Source organism: Ahaetulla prasina, chromosome 2, assembly GCF_028640845.1.
Source record: "Ahaetulla prasina isolate Xishuangbanna chromosome 2, ASM2864084v1, whole genome shotgun sequence".
Classification (NCBI taxonomy): Eukaryota; Metazoa; Chordata; class Lepidosauria; order Squamata; family Colubridae; genus Ahaetulla; species Ahaetulla prasina.
The window spans coordinates 145,122,167-145,141,434 of record NC_080540.1 but is presented as its reverse complement, the minus strand read 5'-3'; the positions used below and the strand labels follow the sequence as shown (position 1 = coordinate 145,141,434).

General features: G+C 39.0%; 1 protein-coding gene across 2 annotated transcripts in view; it reads right to left on the bottom strand.

The window, feature by feature from the left end:
• The window catches only part of PRKCA (protein kinase C alpha), a 227,701-nt gene that overhangs the window by 37,590 nt on the left and 170,843 nt on the right, over positions 1-19,268 (bottom strand). For both annotated transcript variants that reach the window (XM_058165997.1, XM_058165998.1), the window contains exons 6-8: positions 8,011-8,167; positions 7,784-7,918; positions 7,108-7,204 (exon numbers count right to left, since the gene is read on the bottom strand). In XM_058165997.1, the coding sequence (XP_058021980.1) occupies positions 7,108-7,204; positions 7,784-7,918; positions 8,011-8,167 (389 nt within the window). The remainder of the gene's footprint in view (positions 1-7,107; positions 7,205-7,783; positions 7,919-8,010; positions 8,168-19,268) is intronic.

The window sequence follows — 19,268 nt, the reverse complement described above, 5'->3', positions numbered from 1 at the left end:
TTAATGGGATTTCCCAAGAGTGATAACCAAAATCCATGTGATCTGGGACATCACATCAAACAATTGTTATAAAGGAGGAGGAGGGTGGAAGAAGAGGAGAAGGACGTTGTACAAGAAAGCAAGAGGGACTATGAGACCTATATAAAAAATTAAGATTGTGAGTCATTACAACAAATTGCCAGTAGCAGTGAGACTACTATCTGATCTGAGAAAGCACCATAGGCTGGTTGTCATAGCAACATGTTTTATATCTCTATGGAGCTCACTAGCTTGATTTCACTTGCCCGTTATGTAGAAAGCTAGAATCTGGTTAATGCTTTTTACACACTGAACAAATGAACCTGTATTTTCTAAGGAACACATTTACTATACTGTTTTCATTCACTTCAGTGACATCCAGTGGCCAGAAGGATAAACAGCTTTTTTCTGCAATTGTTTTCAGAAAATTCTCTTAGGTGAGTCAAGCAAATTTAGCGACTTAAATCCATAGAAGCGACAGTTCTTTGTAAATTATTACTTTGTTCTTAAAAAAAAATAGATATAATCAGCATGGGAACAAAGAATTACAAAGCAATGCCTAATAGCTCAAATTTCCTTGCATGAGCTGAAAAAAAAATGAGCCTGCTTTTAATTTTAGCAGAATCATCTAAATTGCAGTTCCCAAGAGCAAAGATGTTTTAAAAGAGACAAGTAATCAAATTTTTAATACTTTAAGACAAATGAAATTATCAGTTCAAGTTCTGTTGTTGATGTACAAGCTGACTGAATGCAGCACGCACTTTGCTTTCATCTTTAAGTCTTAATTCCCTTTCTCTACAAATGACAAAAAAATTGAAGCTGGCATTGTGTAAACATTTAGTATCAGTATTACTTGATAAAAATTACACATGGTGGCACAACTGATAAATATTTGGGAATATGTTTGTTAAGGATTTGCAGATTCAGTGGAGTACCCCAACCAAGGAATAGAATGAAAAGATTTGGGGTGAAGTGTGAAGAGAGAAGAACGATTGATATATCCCACTTCATCACGGTTCACAGGGGTTCAGGAGAACCTCTAGCTAAGATTCTGTGCAGTTCGGAGAACCCCCAAACCCCACTTTTGGCTGGCCCCGCCCACCCCTTCCAGGAGTCCCCAAGTGGCCCATTTTGGATGCAGGTAAGTGCAGGGCGCATGCAGAGCCTCAGGGAGGGTGAAAAACAGGCCTACTGGAAACAGAAGGCTGTTTCCGGCCTCGGAGCCTGTGGAGGCTGTTTTCACCCTCCCAAAGGCTTGAGGAAAGCCTCCGGAGCCCGGGGAGGGCAAAAACGCCGCCCCCCCGGCCATGGTGCAGGAGGTCGACTAGGCCACATCCACCATGGCCATGCCTACCCAGCAACCAGGCAGAGAACCCCTTGCTAATTTTTTTGAAGCCCACTCTTGCATTTCATCTTTATTTTTGCTTCTTCTTGTTCTTCTCTTAACTGCTTATATCTACCTGATATAAGCCTGCCTGAAATTCTACATATTACCCATATTGAGTGGTTTTTTTTGCTAAGCTGACAAGATATCTTCAGTCCTGATGAGTGTGGGAGACAAGCTAGGGCAGAGGTCCCCAACCTTGGCAACTTTAAGACTTGGGGACTCCAACTCCCAGAGTTCTTCAGCCAGATTTTCTGAGTTCTGAATTCTGGGAGCTGAAGTCCACAAGTCTTAAAGTTGCCAAGGTTGGAGACTCCTGAGCTAGAAGACAATTTTGGAACAGAACAGGTCTCTGAATTACGACTCCTTGGAGGAAGAAAAAAGGGGTTGTAATGGGGGTATCATGAGGTAAATGGTTAAATGGTTAGATGACACTGACCAACAGCTGGAATGTTATGATAGATGAGCAAAATGAACAGGTTCTGGGTGAAATAACCCAGAATGGAATAAAGAAAAAATTCCCATTGTCCTATATTTCCATAGGAATTCAAAAGCTGAAAGAAGACTTTGTATTTAACCTGTGTGGAGGTTAAATTGGAGGAGAGATACATGTTTAATGAATGAAATGTTCAATCAGAATAAATTACTGATCCCAGAATACTTGTTTGCTTTATGAAAGAATGGGAAGAGAAGATTATGGCTGGAGCATATATGGAGTTTATTTGCAAGACATAAATTTACACGCTACATATTGGTATATCATAATTACTTTAATGTTAGGGCCAGATGTTCTAGATAAATAGTTACCATTAGCTAAAAGATGGATTTGTTCATTTTATGAATAATTTGCTGTGATTAGAAGATATTATGCATCATTTATTGATTTATTTCTTAAAGGAATAGTTACCAGTGGTATTTGTGTTATAGTAATGTGCTACTGCCCTCATGTGGTTTAAAAAAGGAAATACGTTATCAAGGGAACACAGTAGTCCTTGTCAGCTGAGAGTAATTGAGCATTCTCCTTTATAATTGAAATTTACTCTCCAACTGTGGTAAAATTACGATTATGCAAAACTAAGGATCTCTGCATCTTGTAAAAATTCTACAGGCAATAGGAACATGATGATACCCATTAAAATAATTGCAAACATTACTCTGAAGAAATCCACTGGCTAGAAACAAAGTAATGGGTTACTTTAATAATAGGTGTACTGCACTTTGCAGGAAAAAAGAATTAGGTACCTATTAAATTAAATGTTTTATTAATGTCAGATAAAAAGAACATGTCCTAGCATATCTCTGTTAAGAACAGTAGGAAAAAAACAACTCTCTTATTTAAAAAAGATAACAAAGAAATTAAGCTGCACAGGCTTTGAAATGGGATTACCCCTCACTCAATGCTACTGAAAGTAATATTTGATCCAGCTTTCCTGGAGCTTATGATCCAAGACTACTTTGAGCAGGGCATGAAATAGCTTATTTTGGACTTACCTTTTAGCAGAGCCACTGCTAGTAACAAATGTATAGCTATGGAGATTTCTTTGACGAACAAGAACATTTCTAGTTGAGCTGAAAGTACTACAAGTTGTTTCTTAAAAATGTTGCCTAGAACAGGGCTCTCCAACCTTGGCAACTTTAAGACTTGTGGACTTCAACTCCCAAAGCTGGCTGAGGAACTTTGAGAGTTGAAGTCCACAAGTCTTAAAGTTGCCAAGGTTGGAAACCCCTGGCCTAGAAAACTGCAGGGAGAAGTCCAGACATTTTCCACACACACACTTTATAAGGCTGAAATCAACATCCCTCTGTCATATATTTACATAAATATATAAGAAATATTTGCAGTGACATTTGATTGGAGACATAATGAACCAGTTATGCTGTATTTTGGCTGAGAATTTAACTTGCAATGTATGCTGGATGGATAGCATGCTACCATGAAATAAGCAACTAAAAACTTATATACCAGAGGTCTCCAACCTTGGTCCCTTTAAGACTTGTGGACTTCAACTCCCAGAGTCCCTCTGGGAATTGAAGTCCATAAGTTTTAAAATGACCAAGGTTGGAGACCCCTGTTAAATACCAATGACCAATACAGTTGCTTTTGATAATGAGTGGAGATAATGATTTCTACACAAATGGCAAAACATAGAACTAGTGGATGAAACTGAATTTCTAGCAGAATGCTTAAAGATGTTAAAGAGGAGACTAGGAACGAAGAAATTTTATAATGGGAAAATTCTAGGAGAAAGATCGTGGGTAGCAGGATGCCTGAAATGAGTATGAAAAAGTTTATTGAAAGAAAGAATAACTGTGAGTAAGAGCTTGCTTCTCCCCATTTTGTTATCTGGAAGGGAGTGCTGGATGTGTCTGGAGAAAACTAAAAGCAAGTTGAATAAAGTGGGAATGGGTTACTGAAGAAGAGTATGTGGTAGAACAAGAGAGGGAGTCAAGAACTCATGTGTGATGGAGGAATGTATATTAAATAGAGAAGGGAAAAGATGAACTCTGGGGCAGGGGTGGAATAGACTTACTTTCCTTATGGCTCAGAAGTCCACACCCGCAGGTGCACGCTCACTTTGCCCCCCACGTGCATGCATCACATGCGCGCGCAGACCTTCTGTGCATGCGCAAAACTTCTGCGCATGCGCAGAAGATCAAAAATACATTACAGCCTAGTTAAAATCAGGAAGTAATGACACCTGGGCGGCGGGTGTCACTGGTGGTTCGGTGATCGCTACCAGATCACTGAACCACCAGCCACGATCGCTACCAGATCGTGAGATCCAGTCAGAACCGGGAGCATTTCACCCCTGCTCTGGGGTCCTTTGGTTTTATATATATATAGAGAGAGAATGAACAAGGATCAAATCACTACACAAATATATGAAGGAAAAGTACACTGGGTGGAAGAGGATGGCCAAGAAAATGATGTCTGGATGGACTTCCCGAGATCCTCAAACAATCCAAAGTGAAAAACTTAAAGAATGCAGGCTTTCCCATCTTAATAATCTCCAGATGTCAGGACAAGACATTAGCATCATCTCCAGCCTAGTTTGGGATAGCAATGTAAAGTTGGATATCAGTAGCATATTGATACTGATGTTACTTTATTTTAAACTGATGGATATCCTCTCCCAAGGGCTTCATCTAAAAGTTAAGGGGAATGTAGAATTATAGGCACCAAACCAGGGGTGAAATCTACTTACCTTCTTACTGGTTCAGAAATGCATGCGCATGCACACCCTCTGCGCATGTGCAAAACCTTTCTGCACATGTGCAGAGGGTGCAAAACACATTACTTCCTGGTTAAAACCAGGAAGTAATGACAGCCGGGCAGGTGGGTGGAGCCTCGTACCGCGATTGCTATGGTTCTCCGAACTACCAGCCAAGAACGCTACCAGATCTCGCGATACGGTCTGAACTGGGAGCATTTCACCCCTGCACCAAACTGACCTTTTCTTTTCTCTAAATAGCAATGGGGGTGGGAGGGAAAAAGGGAGAAAAAACTACTTTATTTCCAATAAGTTTAATGACCCTTACAGTATGTGCAAGAATAATTTGCAGATCTTTAGACGAAAGTCAGAAAGAAAACGATAAAAAAAGGAATTGCAGGGCAACTGCGGTATAGCATTATACAATGAAAATGTAAAATGTTAGAAACAATTATCAGTTTTCTGTGCAGTTGGTTAGCATTATGCTATGTGCCAGCACGTACACTCATTTGTATTTCTCACAATCTCTGTAGCACACAGCTAACCCAGCTGAGGGATCATGCTTACTTTCATTAGCCAACATTTTATGTCCTCTGGCGCAGATGTTTGCTCATCCCTCTCATAATGCTTATTATGCCATGACATTACCCTGTTCTGAAAACTGCATTTATTTTATTCAAGACTGTAATTTAGGAACTGCTCAGTGCTTCTGTGAATGGCAAAGCAGAGATGTATTTTCCAACAAATTTCGAAAGGAGCAGCCAATTAACACTCCTGTCTGAAGTTGACCTTGCAAGGTCCAATTGGGAGAAAATTTGTCTGAGCTTGAGCAACAGTTTTACCATTTCACAGAAAAGCACTTTATAAGCAGGAAACGTATTATTTGTCCAAGTTTCATATTTGCATTATTTGCTCACAGGTTCATCCCTGCTAGTTAGAAAATATTGGGGGGAACTATTTTATCTCCAACATAGCAGTGTGTTCACACGGTTTGCTTTTCTTAAGGGCAAATAAATGACTATGACAACTGCTTTGCATAGCAATGGAAATTCTGATCCCAATTGTGGTCATATGTTGAAACTATCTGTATACCACGGTCTGAATACAGTCTCTCTACTATGTTCATTATATAGATCGCTGGTAGTGAACCTGGTCCCTACCGCCCACTAGTGGGCGTTCCAGCTTTCATGATGGGCGGTAGGAGTTTTGTCCGATACTGAAGCACTTTCCTTTTTTTTTTTTAATTTAATTGACTTTTTAAAAAATTTTCACAGCATTATTTAAAAACATTGTCATTAGGTTTTCATAAAATTCCCTGTGACAATTTAAATTTCTGAAAATATACTATTGGTATCGCCCGCACATAAGTTTAGTTCACGTTACGTAAGTGAAACTAAATGGCGCTAGTTCGGTCGCAAACAAAAGAGCCTTGTCCCAGAATAGCTTGCGCATCTCCCCCCACACCACCCAGCTGAAAAAGACAAGTAGAGCTGGTAGCCGCCCCACCCCCAAACCCAATCCACGATGCACAAGAGGCATGCGCAGACAACTATACATCACACATTACTATGGAACCAGTGGGCGGTTAGAAAATTTTACTAAATTTTACTAACAGAGATACAAATGTGGGCAGTAGGTATAAAAAGGTTGACTACCCCTGATATATATGGAAGTATGAGGCTGATATTTTTAGCTCAAGGAAAGTGCATCCGAGAGGGGAGTAGAGGGCAGGAGGGCTTCATCATCTGAGCCCAGAAATAATATAATCAAAAGAGGAAAATGAGCCTAATGTATCAATTGGCTAAAAGAAGGGAAAAAAACCTAAAAGAACTCTGAGGTGTGAAACACAAATAAACAATGCTAGGAGGAGAGTGCCACAAATTTAAATTTGACATAGTAAGTGAGATTAATTAAACATTAATAAGAACAGCATTAATTTAAATCAGAAACAAGTGTAGTGGCCAGGTATTTACATGTTTTGTACACATACCGCAAAGTAAACCAAAGTCAAAGTTGTCCAATTGATTGAAAAATACTGTTCACAAATCACTTAATTGGGTTCCAGAGACTGCAGCTGAAAGCAAAATTTAGGCTCTCCTGGGCAAATGAATTCATAAATGAGCTGAAACTGACACAGACCTTTATATGTCACATCTTTTTGCAAATCTGAATGCATACTTTATACTTAAGTGTAATTTATCTATGCAATAATTAAAAAACAAACAGTGAATATGACAGGTGCTGAAATTTATGTTGCTATTAAATGGGAGTTATCAACATACTGAAAGCAATAGAATCATGGCAAATTGCTGGCTAGAAAAGAATAGTATTAACCTAATGGAACCAGAGGTGTTGAAATGTTTATTTTTTAGGTAGTATTTCTACAAGAAAAACTTCTGAGCTGCGAGAACGGACTCCTAAACAGACCCCTATATATTTCTCTGCTCTAAACCATCCTATGACCTTATACTGACTGCAATAATATGTTCTCACCTCAAACTTCTGCCTCAGTTCTGTATTTCCATCTTCATCAGCTTCTGGTATTGGCACATTATAATACTCGCCTTCTTCCTGGTTAAGTAATTTATACCTGAACAATATGAGGAAAATAATTTGAGATATATAAAAAGGATTGTTTTATGCATTTTTGTCCTAACTATTTTGAATGCAGGTCATTTTTTTTTCCAGAAGAAAAGACCAGAAATAGGAAGCTGTGTGCACAGTCCTAGTATTCTAAATTTGCTGGGGCCAAACAGGCTCTCCTTCATAAATGATGGTAAATAATCTTAAAGGGTGCAGCATTTGCCTGCAGTAAGAAATTAGCACAGAGGATGCTAAGTAGGCAGCTGTTTGAAGGCTGCTTCATCATCCCTTCCCGAGAAACCAGGGAGAGGGGTTGTATTATTGCCTTGGATTTTCCTACCCTTTGGGGAACCAACTGAAAAAAAAAAAAGATGCTCTTTCTACATCAAAGCAAGTTACTGACTGAAGTATTATTTGAAAACTCAGCAACTTTTCTGCTTTCCAATTCCTATAACCTAATAATTACACATTCTGTAACTATCTAACTGACACAGCGAGAAAGCATTTCAAAAATTGAATAGAATGTCTGGTTAATACATTAATGATGGATCAGGGAAACAGTCCAGGGTTACAAAGGTTGTCTTACCATCCACAAGCTGGTGACTTCTTCAGTTCTGACACCCCAAAAGAAAGGGAACCCATGAAATCATTCCTAGTGGTTCGATCCCAGTCCCAGACTTCCACTGATAACCTTCTGTCTTTGTCTGTGGGCTTTAATTTACTACAACAGAAAAGCAATTAACCGTATTTAGGCATTCGTACAACAAAATGTCATTGAAATATGATTAAGCAAAGTATCCACATGCCACTTACAATGCGAAGGACTCATTCCAGTGTGGATTGAGTGTTGAGCGGATGGTTTTCGTTTTCTGTTTACTTTCGTTCTTAGGATCTGGAATAAGTTTCAGTTTAACATACGGGTCTGAAAGTCCATTGGGATCCATAGGGATTAGATTTCTTGCATCCCGCACTGCAAACATACAAAATAACTATGAATAAGTTATAAAGATTATAAAAATAAGCCATCTGGGGGAGTTAAGGGAGCAAAGGGAGAGAAGAGATCATGGGTTAGGGTTTTTGTAGTATTCTAGCGTATGTTTGTTAGATGTTATACCCTGTATTTTGCTCTGGGAAGTCTCGGGGGGGGGGGAAGGGGGGAGGGGAGGGGAGAAGGGAGAGGGGGAAGGGGAGGGCGAAGATAATTGTAAAAAAAAATTATTGTAAAACTTTTTCAATTAAAAAAAAGAAAAGCCATCTGGGTGACCTTAGACCAGTCCCTCTCTCTCCACTCAACCCACCTCATGGGGTTATTGTTGCAAGGAAAATAGTAGGAGGAAGGGGTATTAGATATGCTCGCAGACTCAATATTTTTGTAAAATAACAAAGGTGGAAAATAAATAAATATCTCTACTGTAATATATTTAACACAACGTTGAGCCGTATTCCCACATTAAATGTTAAAACATGCAGCAAGATGTTATTAGAGATATATCATTCATTTGAGAAAAAGTAAAGAGAAGAAAAAGAGATATGCTAGGACCTCACATTTCCTGTTCCCAAAACACCTTGTGGTCCAAATAACATAGTTAAAATCTTTTCAGAGAGCTATTGATGCTAGTAATAACGAAGTCCAAAAGCTTCCATTGATATAAAATATGACGGCTCAGCTGTTAAACAATGAACATAACAAGATATCAGTTCTTGGCTTGCAATTCGGAGTTACAGTGGAAACTGAAAAAAGTGACTTATGACCTTTTTTAAACATTTATGACAGTTGGAGCATGCCCAGGTGATCAAAATTTGGGTAGCTGGCAACCAGCATGTATTTATGACAGTTGCACTGTCTCAGGGTCATATGATCACCATTTGTAAACTTCCCAACCGGCTTCTGACAAGCAAAGTCAATGGGGGAAGACAGATTTGCTTAATGACCGTACGCGTCACTTAACTGCAGTGATTTGTTTAACAACTGTGGAAAAAAGGTTGTAAAATGAGGCAAAACTCACTTAACAAATGTGTCACTTAGCAACAGAAATTTTGGGTTCAGTGGTGGTTCTAAGTCAAGGACTACTTGTACCAGATCAGTTTAAATAGGGATTCTAATTTTGCCGCTGAAGTAGTCACTATTATGTTTGGCTTTGTATTCCTGAGTTGATCCATCTGTTTTCGGTACAGAACATTCAGCTTACATTTGCTCAAAAGAGAACACAATCCTACTGGTGGCTTATCAGCATTCTAATTAAGCTGAAAAAAGTAGGGAATACACTAAACAAACAAACAAAAATCTTATTGAAATTTGACCATTTTGCCAGAAAAAGCTGACGGCATCTGGGAAGGTAAAATATGTGGGTTATCTACATAAAATATGTGAAATATGTGGCGGTTGGCATTGGGCCCTGAAGGAAAAGCTGTTGGTTGGAGATGGTGCCGTAACAGAGAAGGTACCACCACTTCTCTGCCCCAACCCGTGGTTTTTAGTTCATTTTAATTTTTTTGTTAATTTCAATAGGTAAAGGTAAAGGTTCCCCTCGCACATATGTGCTAGTCATTCCCGACTCTAGTGGGCGATGCTCATCTCCGTTTCAAAGCCGAAGAGCCAGCGCTGTCCGAAGATGTCTCCGTGGTTATGTGGCCGGCATGACTAAACACTAAAGGCGCACGGAATGCTGTTACCTTCCCACCAAAGGTGGTCCCTATTTTTCTGTTTGCGTTTTTTACGCGCTTTTGAACTGCTAGGTTGGCAGAAGCTGGGACAAGTAATGGGAGCTCACCCCATTATGCAGCACTAGGAATTCGAATCACTGAACTGCCGACCTTTCGATCAACAAGCTCAGGGTCTTAGCCACTGAGCCACTGCGTCCCTAATAAAAACATAATTTCAATATATTCTTATAATTGTTGTATCTGTATGTTTTCTTACATTGTAAGCTGTTCAGAGTCGTCTTGATGGGTGGCATATAAATTGAATAAACAAATTAAAAAACTATTATTTATCCACAAGATCAATAAAGAAAAGCAGGAGAAAGATAAAATATATGATGCAGATAGGGTTTTTTTTAGCTCATACCTCTTTAACTTTCTGTAAGATCTAAAGGCTAAAAAAAAAAGAACTTGGGCAAACTTGCTAGATAAACAAAGCACAACATTCTGTAAACTTTAAATTTGGCCACCAATGCAGAAACAACTTAGCTATAAATTGCAAGTCAGAACATTTTTCCAGACAGCTTCTGAGAACATGACCCATTTTCCTTTCTGAAAATAAAGGAATGACTGTGGTGGGAGTTGCAGCAACACAGTACTGCTTTTGTCTATCAGAAATAATAAACAACGAAGAGCAAAAGGCCCAGAATCTCTGGCCATGTCACCAAAACACCCAGTGAAATGTGCATAATTGTTCAGTAAAAGGTCAGTTTCTTTAATATTAAATCTGGCACCAAAAAAGCTCTACTTGTAACATGGGGTGAAGAAAACAAGCATTTAGGTACAATAAAATTATTTCTTTGCAAAATCCAAATGCTTAAAAAAGGGGAAAAAATAAGTAAAAAATGGGTTATTTATTTGAATGGTAGGATAATTAAAATAACATATTTAATTTTTCAGCTGGGGATGAAGAGTGTTAAATATGTATCCATATATCCATCCATATACCCATATCTATCTATCTATCTATCTATCTATCTATCTATCTATCTATCTATCTATCTATCTATCTATCTATCTATCTATCTATCTATCTATCCATCTATCCATCCATCCATCCATCCATCCATCTTTAATTGTTGAATGTGATGGCTGGAATATGATGGGAGTTATAGTTCAGTGATTTATGTATTATCACAATTGCCTTCTCACTCTCCCCAAATTATCTTATTTTACTAGAACTGTTAATTCAGATCAGGACAGAATGCATGCATGTAGGATTGATGTCGACCAATGTAACTAGTTTCTTTTTCTGTCTGCAATCCAATTATAAAAGAGTAGATTTATAATTTAACTGAACTGTATTATTCTCATTAAAATACTTTTGAATTTTACAAAAACATACTGATATATTTTATGACTAGGGCATGGTTACAGTGCTGAACTAGAAACAGTGTTAACCAAAAATGAAATATAGCATCAACACATCTTCTTACTGATAAATCATATTCCCAGGAGCAACTATTTCAAATATAATAACAAAAACTGCATAATACTCAACACTTTTTATCTGTTAGCCTCTTCAACATACTGGTATTGAGGGGATAAAAAAGATGGCACCTAATCTAATTTAGGATAAATTGAATAGCCAATTATTCAAAGTCATTGATACTTGCTTTGATACTATATTACTACTGCGTTTTTTGCTGGATGCAGCTAGCAAGGTGCTTCTGGGTTGAAAGGCTTAGCCGGTGACATCACCTTTCTCCAGGGGATACCCAAGGGGGCTCCTTTCATGTCCCTGGTATTTTCCCACTGAAGTTACTTATTTATCTACTTGCATTTGCATGCTTTCAAACTACTAGGTTGGCAGGATCTGGGACAAATTGACGGGAGTGCATTTTGTCACACATCTTGCTCTTGGGTTTTGAATTGCAGAGCCATTGACCTCTGAATGGCTTTTTGTCTCAGTGTTCTAACCACGAGCCATTTTTAAAGATTATATTAAAAACATTATGGCATTTTTGCCACTGTATTAATGCATATTCTAAAAATAATGAATAACTATTGACTATTGTTTAGTATTGGAACCTTTGTCAGTGCTTGGCTAAGCTTCATCAATGACTTCATTCATGGGGTTTGTGAAAGAAACAATGCCACAACTTAGTACTAAATGTATCCTGAAGAACCTGCTGGCTGCTCCAACAGGGTTTTCCCCATCTCTCTTGACTAATTCTTCATGAAATAAGCTAGAATCCCTGTTTTGCATGACTTGAACCATTTGGATATTGGCAACTGTGTCACTCTGCTGCTTGTTCATGGTTAAGCTCTAATACCATTTAGCCTGGTGTATGAATGTGGTCAGTATTATAAATTGTGGGCAAAATTATATTCCACTGAAAAAAGGAGAAGAACCAAGGCTAAGGAAAGAGGAAATTATAAAAATTATAGTGAAGAAAAATGCTTAAACTCAGATGAAATTTTTTTAGATTAAGCCAGTAGTATTCATTTGTTTAAGCACAGATCTAACTCAAAGAAGTTTTGGCATCAATTAAAAATAAAATTTTAAAACGTCAACATGGTGACACCAACCACAGATTCGATAGTTAAGAGTGAGGAATGGTGAAAGGTTCAGAAACCAATCTGTTGTACATCTGAAAATATCACTTTGGGGTGGGGAGAGAAACCAGATGGGTTCTATAAGGTTCTAAATATTTATAGCAATTATGTTCACAGTTGAAACACAAGCAGATCAATATTAAAAGGAGAACTACTACTATTTGTGAGTAGAAAAAGCTCCCACAAAAAATTGAGTTAATAAAGCATGACAGGTCCACATGCAATATTAACTGGGGGAGGATCCAGGAGAATAGATAAAGGAAAGATGCTAAAACCGGCACAGGGAAGGATTGAAGAAGACGTAGAGCATATAGGAAGGCTTAATCTTACATGCTCATTTCAAGCGATCTATTTCAAAAGTCTATGTTCAAGACTTCTACCCCTCCAAAACAGGTCCTGTGGTGCAGGCAAGTCTGATTCTCTTAAACTGAAAATTCTTAGTGTGTACAAGAGAAAATAAACTTCTTCTGGCTAATTGTATCTAGAGTCAACTAGCTTTCTTCTTCCTAATTCTGTCCAGAAGCTCCTGCTTTATGTGCATCTGGGCTGCCACTCAGAAACACAGTTTCTCCCCAATTACAGGGATATATTGTTAGAATACTAGAATAGAATAACAGAGTTGGAAGGGACCTTGGAGGTCTTCTAGTCCAACCCCTTGCTTAGGCACAATATCCTACACCACTTCAGACAAATGGTTATGTAATCTCCTCTTAAAAACTTCCATTGTTGGAGCATTCACAACTTTTGAAGGCAACTTGTTCCATTGATTAATTGTTCTAACTGTCAGAAAATTTCTTAGTTCTTAATTTCTTAGTTCTAAGTTGCTTCTCTCCTTGATTAGTTTCCACTCATTGCTTCTTGTCCTGCTGTCAGGTGCTTTGGAGAAAAGCTTGACTCCCTCTTCTTTGTGGCAACCCCTGAGATATCGGAACACTGCTATCATGTCACCCCTTGTAGTAACAAAGATGGAGCTGGGGTGCACTCTGTGATCTAGGAATCCACACTGACGGGCAGCATCCAGGGAACTGCAAATAAGAAGTAAAGGTAAAGGTTCCCCTCACACATACGTGCTAGTTGTTGCCAACTCTAGGGGGTGGTGCTCATCTCCGTTTCAAAGCCAAAGAGCCAGCGCTGTCCGAAGACGTCTCCGTGGTCATGTGGCCGGCATGACTCAACACCAAAGGCACATGGAACGCTGTTACCTTCACACCAAAGGTGATCCCTATTTTTCTACTTGCATTTTTACATGCTTTCGAAACTGCTAGGTTGGCAGAAGCTGGGACAAGTAATGGGAATTCACCCCGTTACACGGCAGCACTAGGGATTCGAAACATCGAGCTGCTGACCTTTCGATCGACAAGCTCAATGTCCTAGCCCCTGAGCCACCGCGTCCCTAAATAAGAAATATCTCTATTTTATTTCTCATGGCACTCAATATCAAGAAACAGAGAAAAAGAGAAAGAGGGAGGGAGGGAAGGAAAGAAGGAAGGAGGGAAAGAAAGAAAGAAAGAAAGAAAGAAAGAAAGAAAGAAAGAAAGAAAGAAAGAAAGAAAGAAACTTCAAGACACATTGTAGAAACCTTCAGGCTAAAACACAGGTTGCTTTTCTTGCCTTTGTTTTATAAGATCTGTTCTATTTGTACTTTTGTCTGCATAATTAGCACTCTGATATCTTCTTTCTATTTAACTGATCAAGGTTTATTATTTCCCCTTTTTGCTGCTAGTGATTGGAAAGAATACCAATTAGAAAGGACTACCATTTCTGTAGTCTGCCTCTTTGATAGCAACCTGTCTTGAATGAGACAGGTCAAGAGAGGTTGGAAGCGGCAGCTTTTTCCCTTTCAAAATCAAAGGTTGGACATTAACATTCACGCATCAAGTAAAACAGAAATTTTGAAAACAAAGCCGTAATCAGTACCTTCGTTTGGAAGCAGTCTGAGTCAACTGCAAATTAGTTTGGGAAATTTGCTGGCTGATCATTTTCACCTGTTTTGTTCCAAATATATTGTAATGCTACATGCCTCAGATCCTGAAATAGGATAGCCAAGAAATCAAGTCCTCAGCCAAGTCTAAATACTAAGTTTATTACACGGGGCGTGCAAGCTGATACCCTTCCGATGCTTTGGATCGAAACTCCCACCATCTTTTGCCACTGGCTGGGCCAGCTGTGACAGATGAAAAGTGGCCCTATACCCCTGGAGAACACTGTGCCTATTGTGGTTTCATTGTTTTGCGAGGCCCAAACCCCCTCCACTCCTTTCCTTGTGCTGTTCTGAGCTTCTTTTGTTCGTATATCACATGGGAAATAATCTGTAGTATTCACACCTGCATTGAGATGGGCTGGGACCAACTCCAGTCTCTAGTGCAATTCATGTAACACAAAGCAGAAATCAGCCTCTCTAGTTGTTAAACTTGCACTGAGGAGAAGACGCTTTTAAGAGAAAGTGTAATACTTCCCTCATATGGAAAACAAGAAATCCAAAACTATTCCGCTGAGGTGTCTAAGGATGTAAGGTTAAGGAAGCATTGGATTTTCTCATTTTTCTTGCCACGGCGTTACCTGATCATCACCAAAATAAAAAAGGAAGACTATATTTTTCCCATAGTATTACGTTTCATCATGCAGGATGCCTTTCTATACCTTGAGGCTCTCTAATACATTATGATTCTCAGTTCAGCGAAGTTATTTTAATGTGTCTCTCAGGAGCAACAGCACTTCATTATATTCCCAGGTTTTGACTCCTGAGGCGTAATTCTGTAATAACCACAGAGCATTAAGAAGTTTCTATTTCACCCGTGCTCTATATTGCAAGGTAGGGAACCGTGATTCATTTCTCTGAAAATAAGTTTAATACCCAATGTAATGGCATTGCTGTAACTTTGCTACACTATATTTGAAACAGAAAAAGAAAATGCTTTGGTCTAGAGATTAAGGCACAGGCTAGAAACCAGGAGACTGGGAGTTCTAGTTTTGCCTTAGGCATGAAAGCCAGCTGGGTGACTTTGGGCCAGTCACTCTCCCTCAACTCAGTTCACCTTATAGGGGGGAAATAGGAGGAGGAAGAAGTATTACCCTGAGTTTGCTACCCTGAGTTATTCATAAAAAACAATGCAGGGATAAAAAAATATTTTAAAAATGGGAAGATATTTTTCAATTCTACCTATTCCAACCACAGAGATTTATTACTGTTTCAGAAATTAAATGCACATGAAAAATGTCCATATTCCCTCAATATACTTTGTAGAATGTGGTATCAGTAAAATATGGATAACTTTTCCCCATGGTGATTGCCTTCTTGTAGACCCTGACTGAAGAAATAATATATCAACTAATGGTTTGTCTTGCTCGGTGGTAAAATTAGTGAAATAGGTGACATGCCTTAAAACATTAATCCAATGGTGTGTGTGTGTGTGTGTGAGAGAGAGAGAGAGAGAGAGAGAGAAAGTGGGAGAAACCAATATCCTTCTTTCTAAAAGAGAGAACAAGTTGCAGTCCATCATTTGGAGATCCATTTGCTGTCCATCTTTGGCTCTGAAGATTTGTATTTGCACTGTAATACAGTATGTGCTGAATGAAAAGTATACATAGATGGACATACATGTATTCTTAATCATTGGCTCACCTCAGCAGCAGTCAGGTCCACCATCTGGAACCAACTACAAGCAGTTGTCATTTAACAACCATTCAACTTTACAACAATGCTGAACTTCAATCTTGATTGCAGAAAATATGACTTCAGTAACAGAGTTATTAATACTTGGAACACACTACCAGACTCTGTGGTATCTACTCAAAATCCCCAAAGCTTTAACCAAAAACTGTCTATTATTGACCTCAACCCATTCCTAAGAAGTCTTTAAGGGGCGTGCATAAGAGCACAAATGTGTCTACCGTTCCTGTCCTACTGTTTCCTTTCATTATATCCAATTTATATAGTTATTACATACTTATACTCATATATATGCTTATATATTATATAGTTACTTCATGCTTATGCTTATATATACTGTTATGACAAAATAAATAAAATAAAAAATGTGATTCAGTACTTACAACTAGCCCTTGAAATTCCAGATGTCCTAATTATCATAATTAACCAAGGACTTCCTGTAAAGCCTAGGCCAAAATGATTTGCCTTGAAGAGAATAAGACTGGCAAGGATGCATTGTCCAATACATGGTATTATTAAAATAGGTTTTATTCTATTTTTTTAAAAATGATATTATTCCTTGCTTTGTAACTTGCAGTAATATTAGTCCTCTAAGCATGGATAGAAATTCCTGGCCATTGAAAAGATCCTTTTCTCAAATCCAAATCCACTTAACATTTGAAGAGATAACAAAATTCTCTCAGTTTTTCCAGTGTATCTTGTACACAATTTTAAAGAAAAACTAAAATATCACATTTTTAATGATTAAATACAAATATATTCCTCTGACATTAATCATGAATTGTGATACCTGTTTGGTGAATTTATATAATGAAATGTGAATTATTATTTTAATAATTGGAGTTATGTTGGCTACAGACACACCAATTATCAGGAGGAAAATTGTATTGACTTTTCAATGCTAGACTTTGTTTTATGTACTAGCACTAAATGCTAGAATTAAAAACAATGGCAATTTTACATGACATCCAACCTTGCTTGATTTGACAGAAACTTATTTAGCACAGATAATTTATCTACAAGTCATGTGTAGGAAGCACCACAAGCCAAGATGTGAAGGTAATTGCTTCCTCCCATTGTTGTTCCTTCAAGTAGCATATAACTATCCTGATTAGTGGCACTGACAAACTTACACCAATAAGAATTTGACATAAACACCCAAGCTAATAGCTATTGTTTTGTAATATGCTGACAATGAATTCCATAGTTCAACAGCACTGTGTGAAATACTTCCCTTCAACAAGCAAAGCCATTACTAGAAGCCAACATGGGTTCATCAAAAACAGATCATGCCAAACAAATCTTACTGCATTCTTTGACAAAGCGATTAAGTTAGCGGACCAGTGAAATGTTGTGGACATTGTATATCTGGACTTCAATAAGGCATAGAAAAATGTGGAATAGACAGCAGCACCACCAGATGGATTTATAACTGGCTGTCAAACTGTATTCAGCATGTAGTCCTGGAACTACAGGACTACATCTACATGGAGGGAAGCATGCAGGGGTACCCCAGGTTTTTCTCTTAGCCTCGATATTCTTCAACATCTTCATAAACAATTTAGATGATAGCCTAGAAGGAGAACTCATTAAATTTGCAGACAATGCTAAATTGGCAGTTGGAAGGAATAGCCAACAGTTTAAAAGATAGGCTCAAGATCCAGAAGGATCTTGACAGATTTGAAGACTGGGCCCTATCCAAAAAAATGCATTTTAGTGTTGAGAAAAGTAAAGTTTTATATTTAGACAAGAAAAACCAAATGCACGTATAGAATAGATGGTAGCTGGCTCAACAGTAGTCGCTGTGATCTAGGGATTTAGGACAACCATTTAAGTATGAACCAGCAATGTGCTGCAGTTGGCCAAAAATCCAATGCAGTCCTAGACTACATTAACAGAAAGATAGGATCAAGATCACGTGAGGTGTTAGTACTGCTTTATGCTGTTTTGGTAAGACCACACTTGAAATGCTGTGTCAGTTCTGACCATCACGATACAAAAATATCTTGAAATTCTAGAGCAGGGGTCCCCAACCTGTGGGCTGCAACCCACTAGTCGGCCATGAGGGAATTGCAACAGGGCCATGGAATACCTTCTCACTTGTGCAAGCAGCGGGCAAATGCATGTGTGCTCCTTTGGTATGAGTAGCAGGTGTACATGCACACTGCTCACACAAATGGAGCTCCATGCATGTGTGGAACCATCCTCTCTCCCCCGCCACCCCCGCCAGTCCACAAAGCTGGAATTGTTGGGGAACTCTGCTCTAAAAAGAGTGCAGAGAAGAGCAACGAAGATGATCAGAGAGAGCTGGAGGCTAAAACATACAATGTATGGTTGCAGGAATTGGGTATGTCTAGTCTAACAAAGAGAAGAACTGGGTGTGTGTGGCATGATAGCAATCTTCCAATATTTGAGGGATTGTCACATAGTAGAGGAATGTCAGCCTATTCTCTAAAACACCTGAGGACAGGACAAGGAGTAACAGGTGAAAACGTATCAAGGAGAGATCCAGCCTAGAACGTAGGATAAATTTCCTGACAGTGAGAAAAATTAATCAGTGGAACGGGTTTTCCTCTAGAGCAGTGATGGTGAACCTTTTTGGCACCAAGTGCCAAAAAGGGAGCATGTGGACAGCACTGGGTGCTGAAAAGGAAGTCAGGGCCGCGACCAGGAAGAGGAGCTTCCTGGGGGGCATGCGCATGCCGGATAAGGTACTTTCAGTTTCTGCTGTGCACATGCGCGCTGGCCAGCAAGTCTTCTGGTTACTGCCACTCATGTGCACACACTGATCAGCTGACTGGCATGCATGCTTATGCCGGAAAACGGAAGACTGGCTCTTTTAGTTTCTGGCACTGCCACATACACAAAGGCCAGCTGATTGTCGTGTGAGCATGCTCACCAGAAACCTGGAAAAGGAACGGGTGATGCTGTGCCTGCCAGGTGACATGGCTCTGCATGCCACTTTGGGCATGCATGACATAGGTTCCCCATCATGGCTCTAGAAGTTGTGGGTGCTCCAATCACTGGAGGTTTTTAAGAAGAGGTTGGACAACCATTTGTCTGAAATGGTATAGGGTTTCCTGCTTGAGCAGGGGGTTGGACTAGAAGACCTCCGAGGTCCCTTCCACTATTCTCCCCTCAT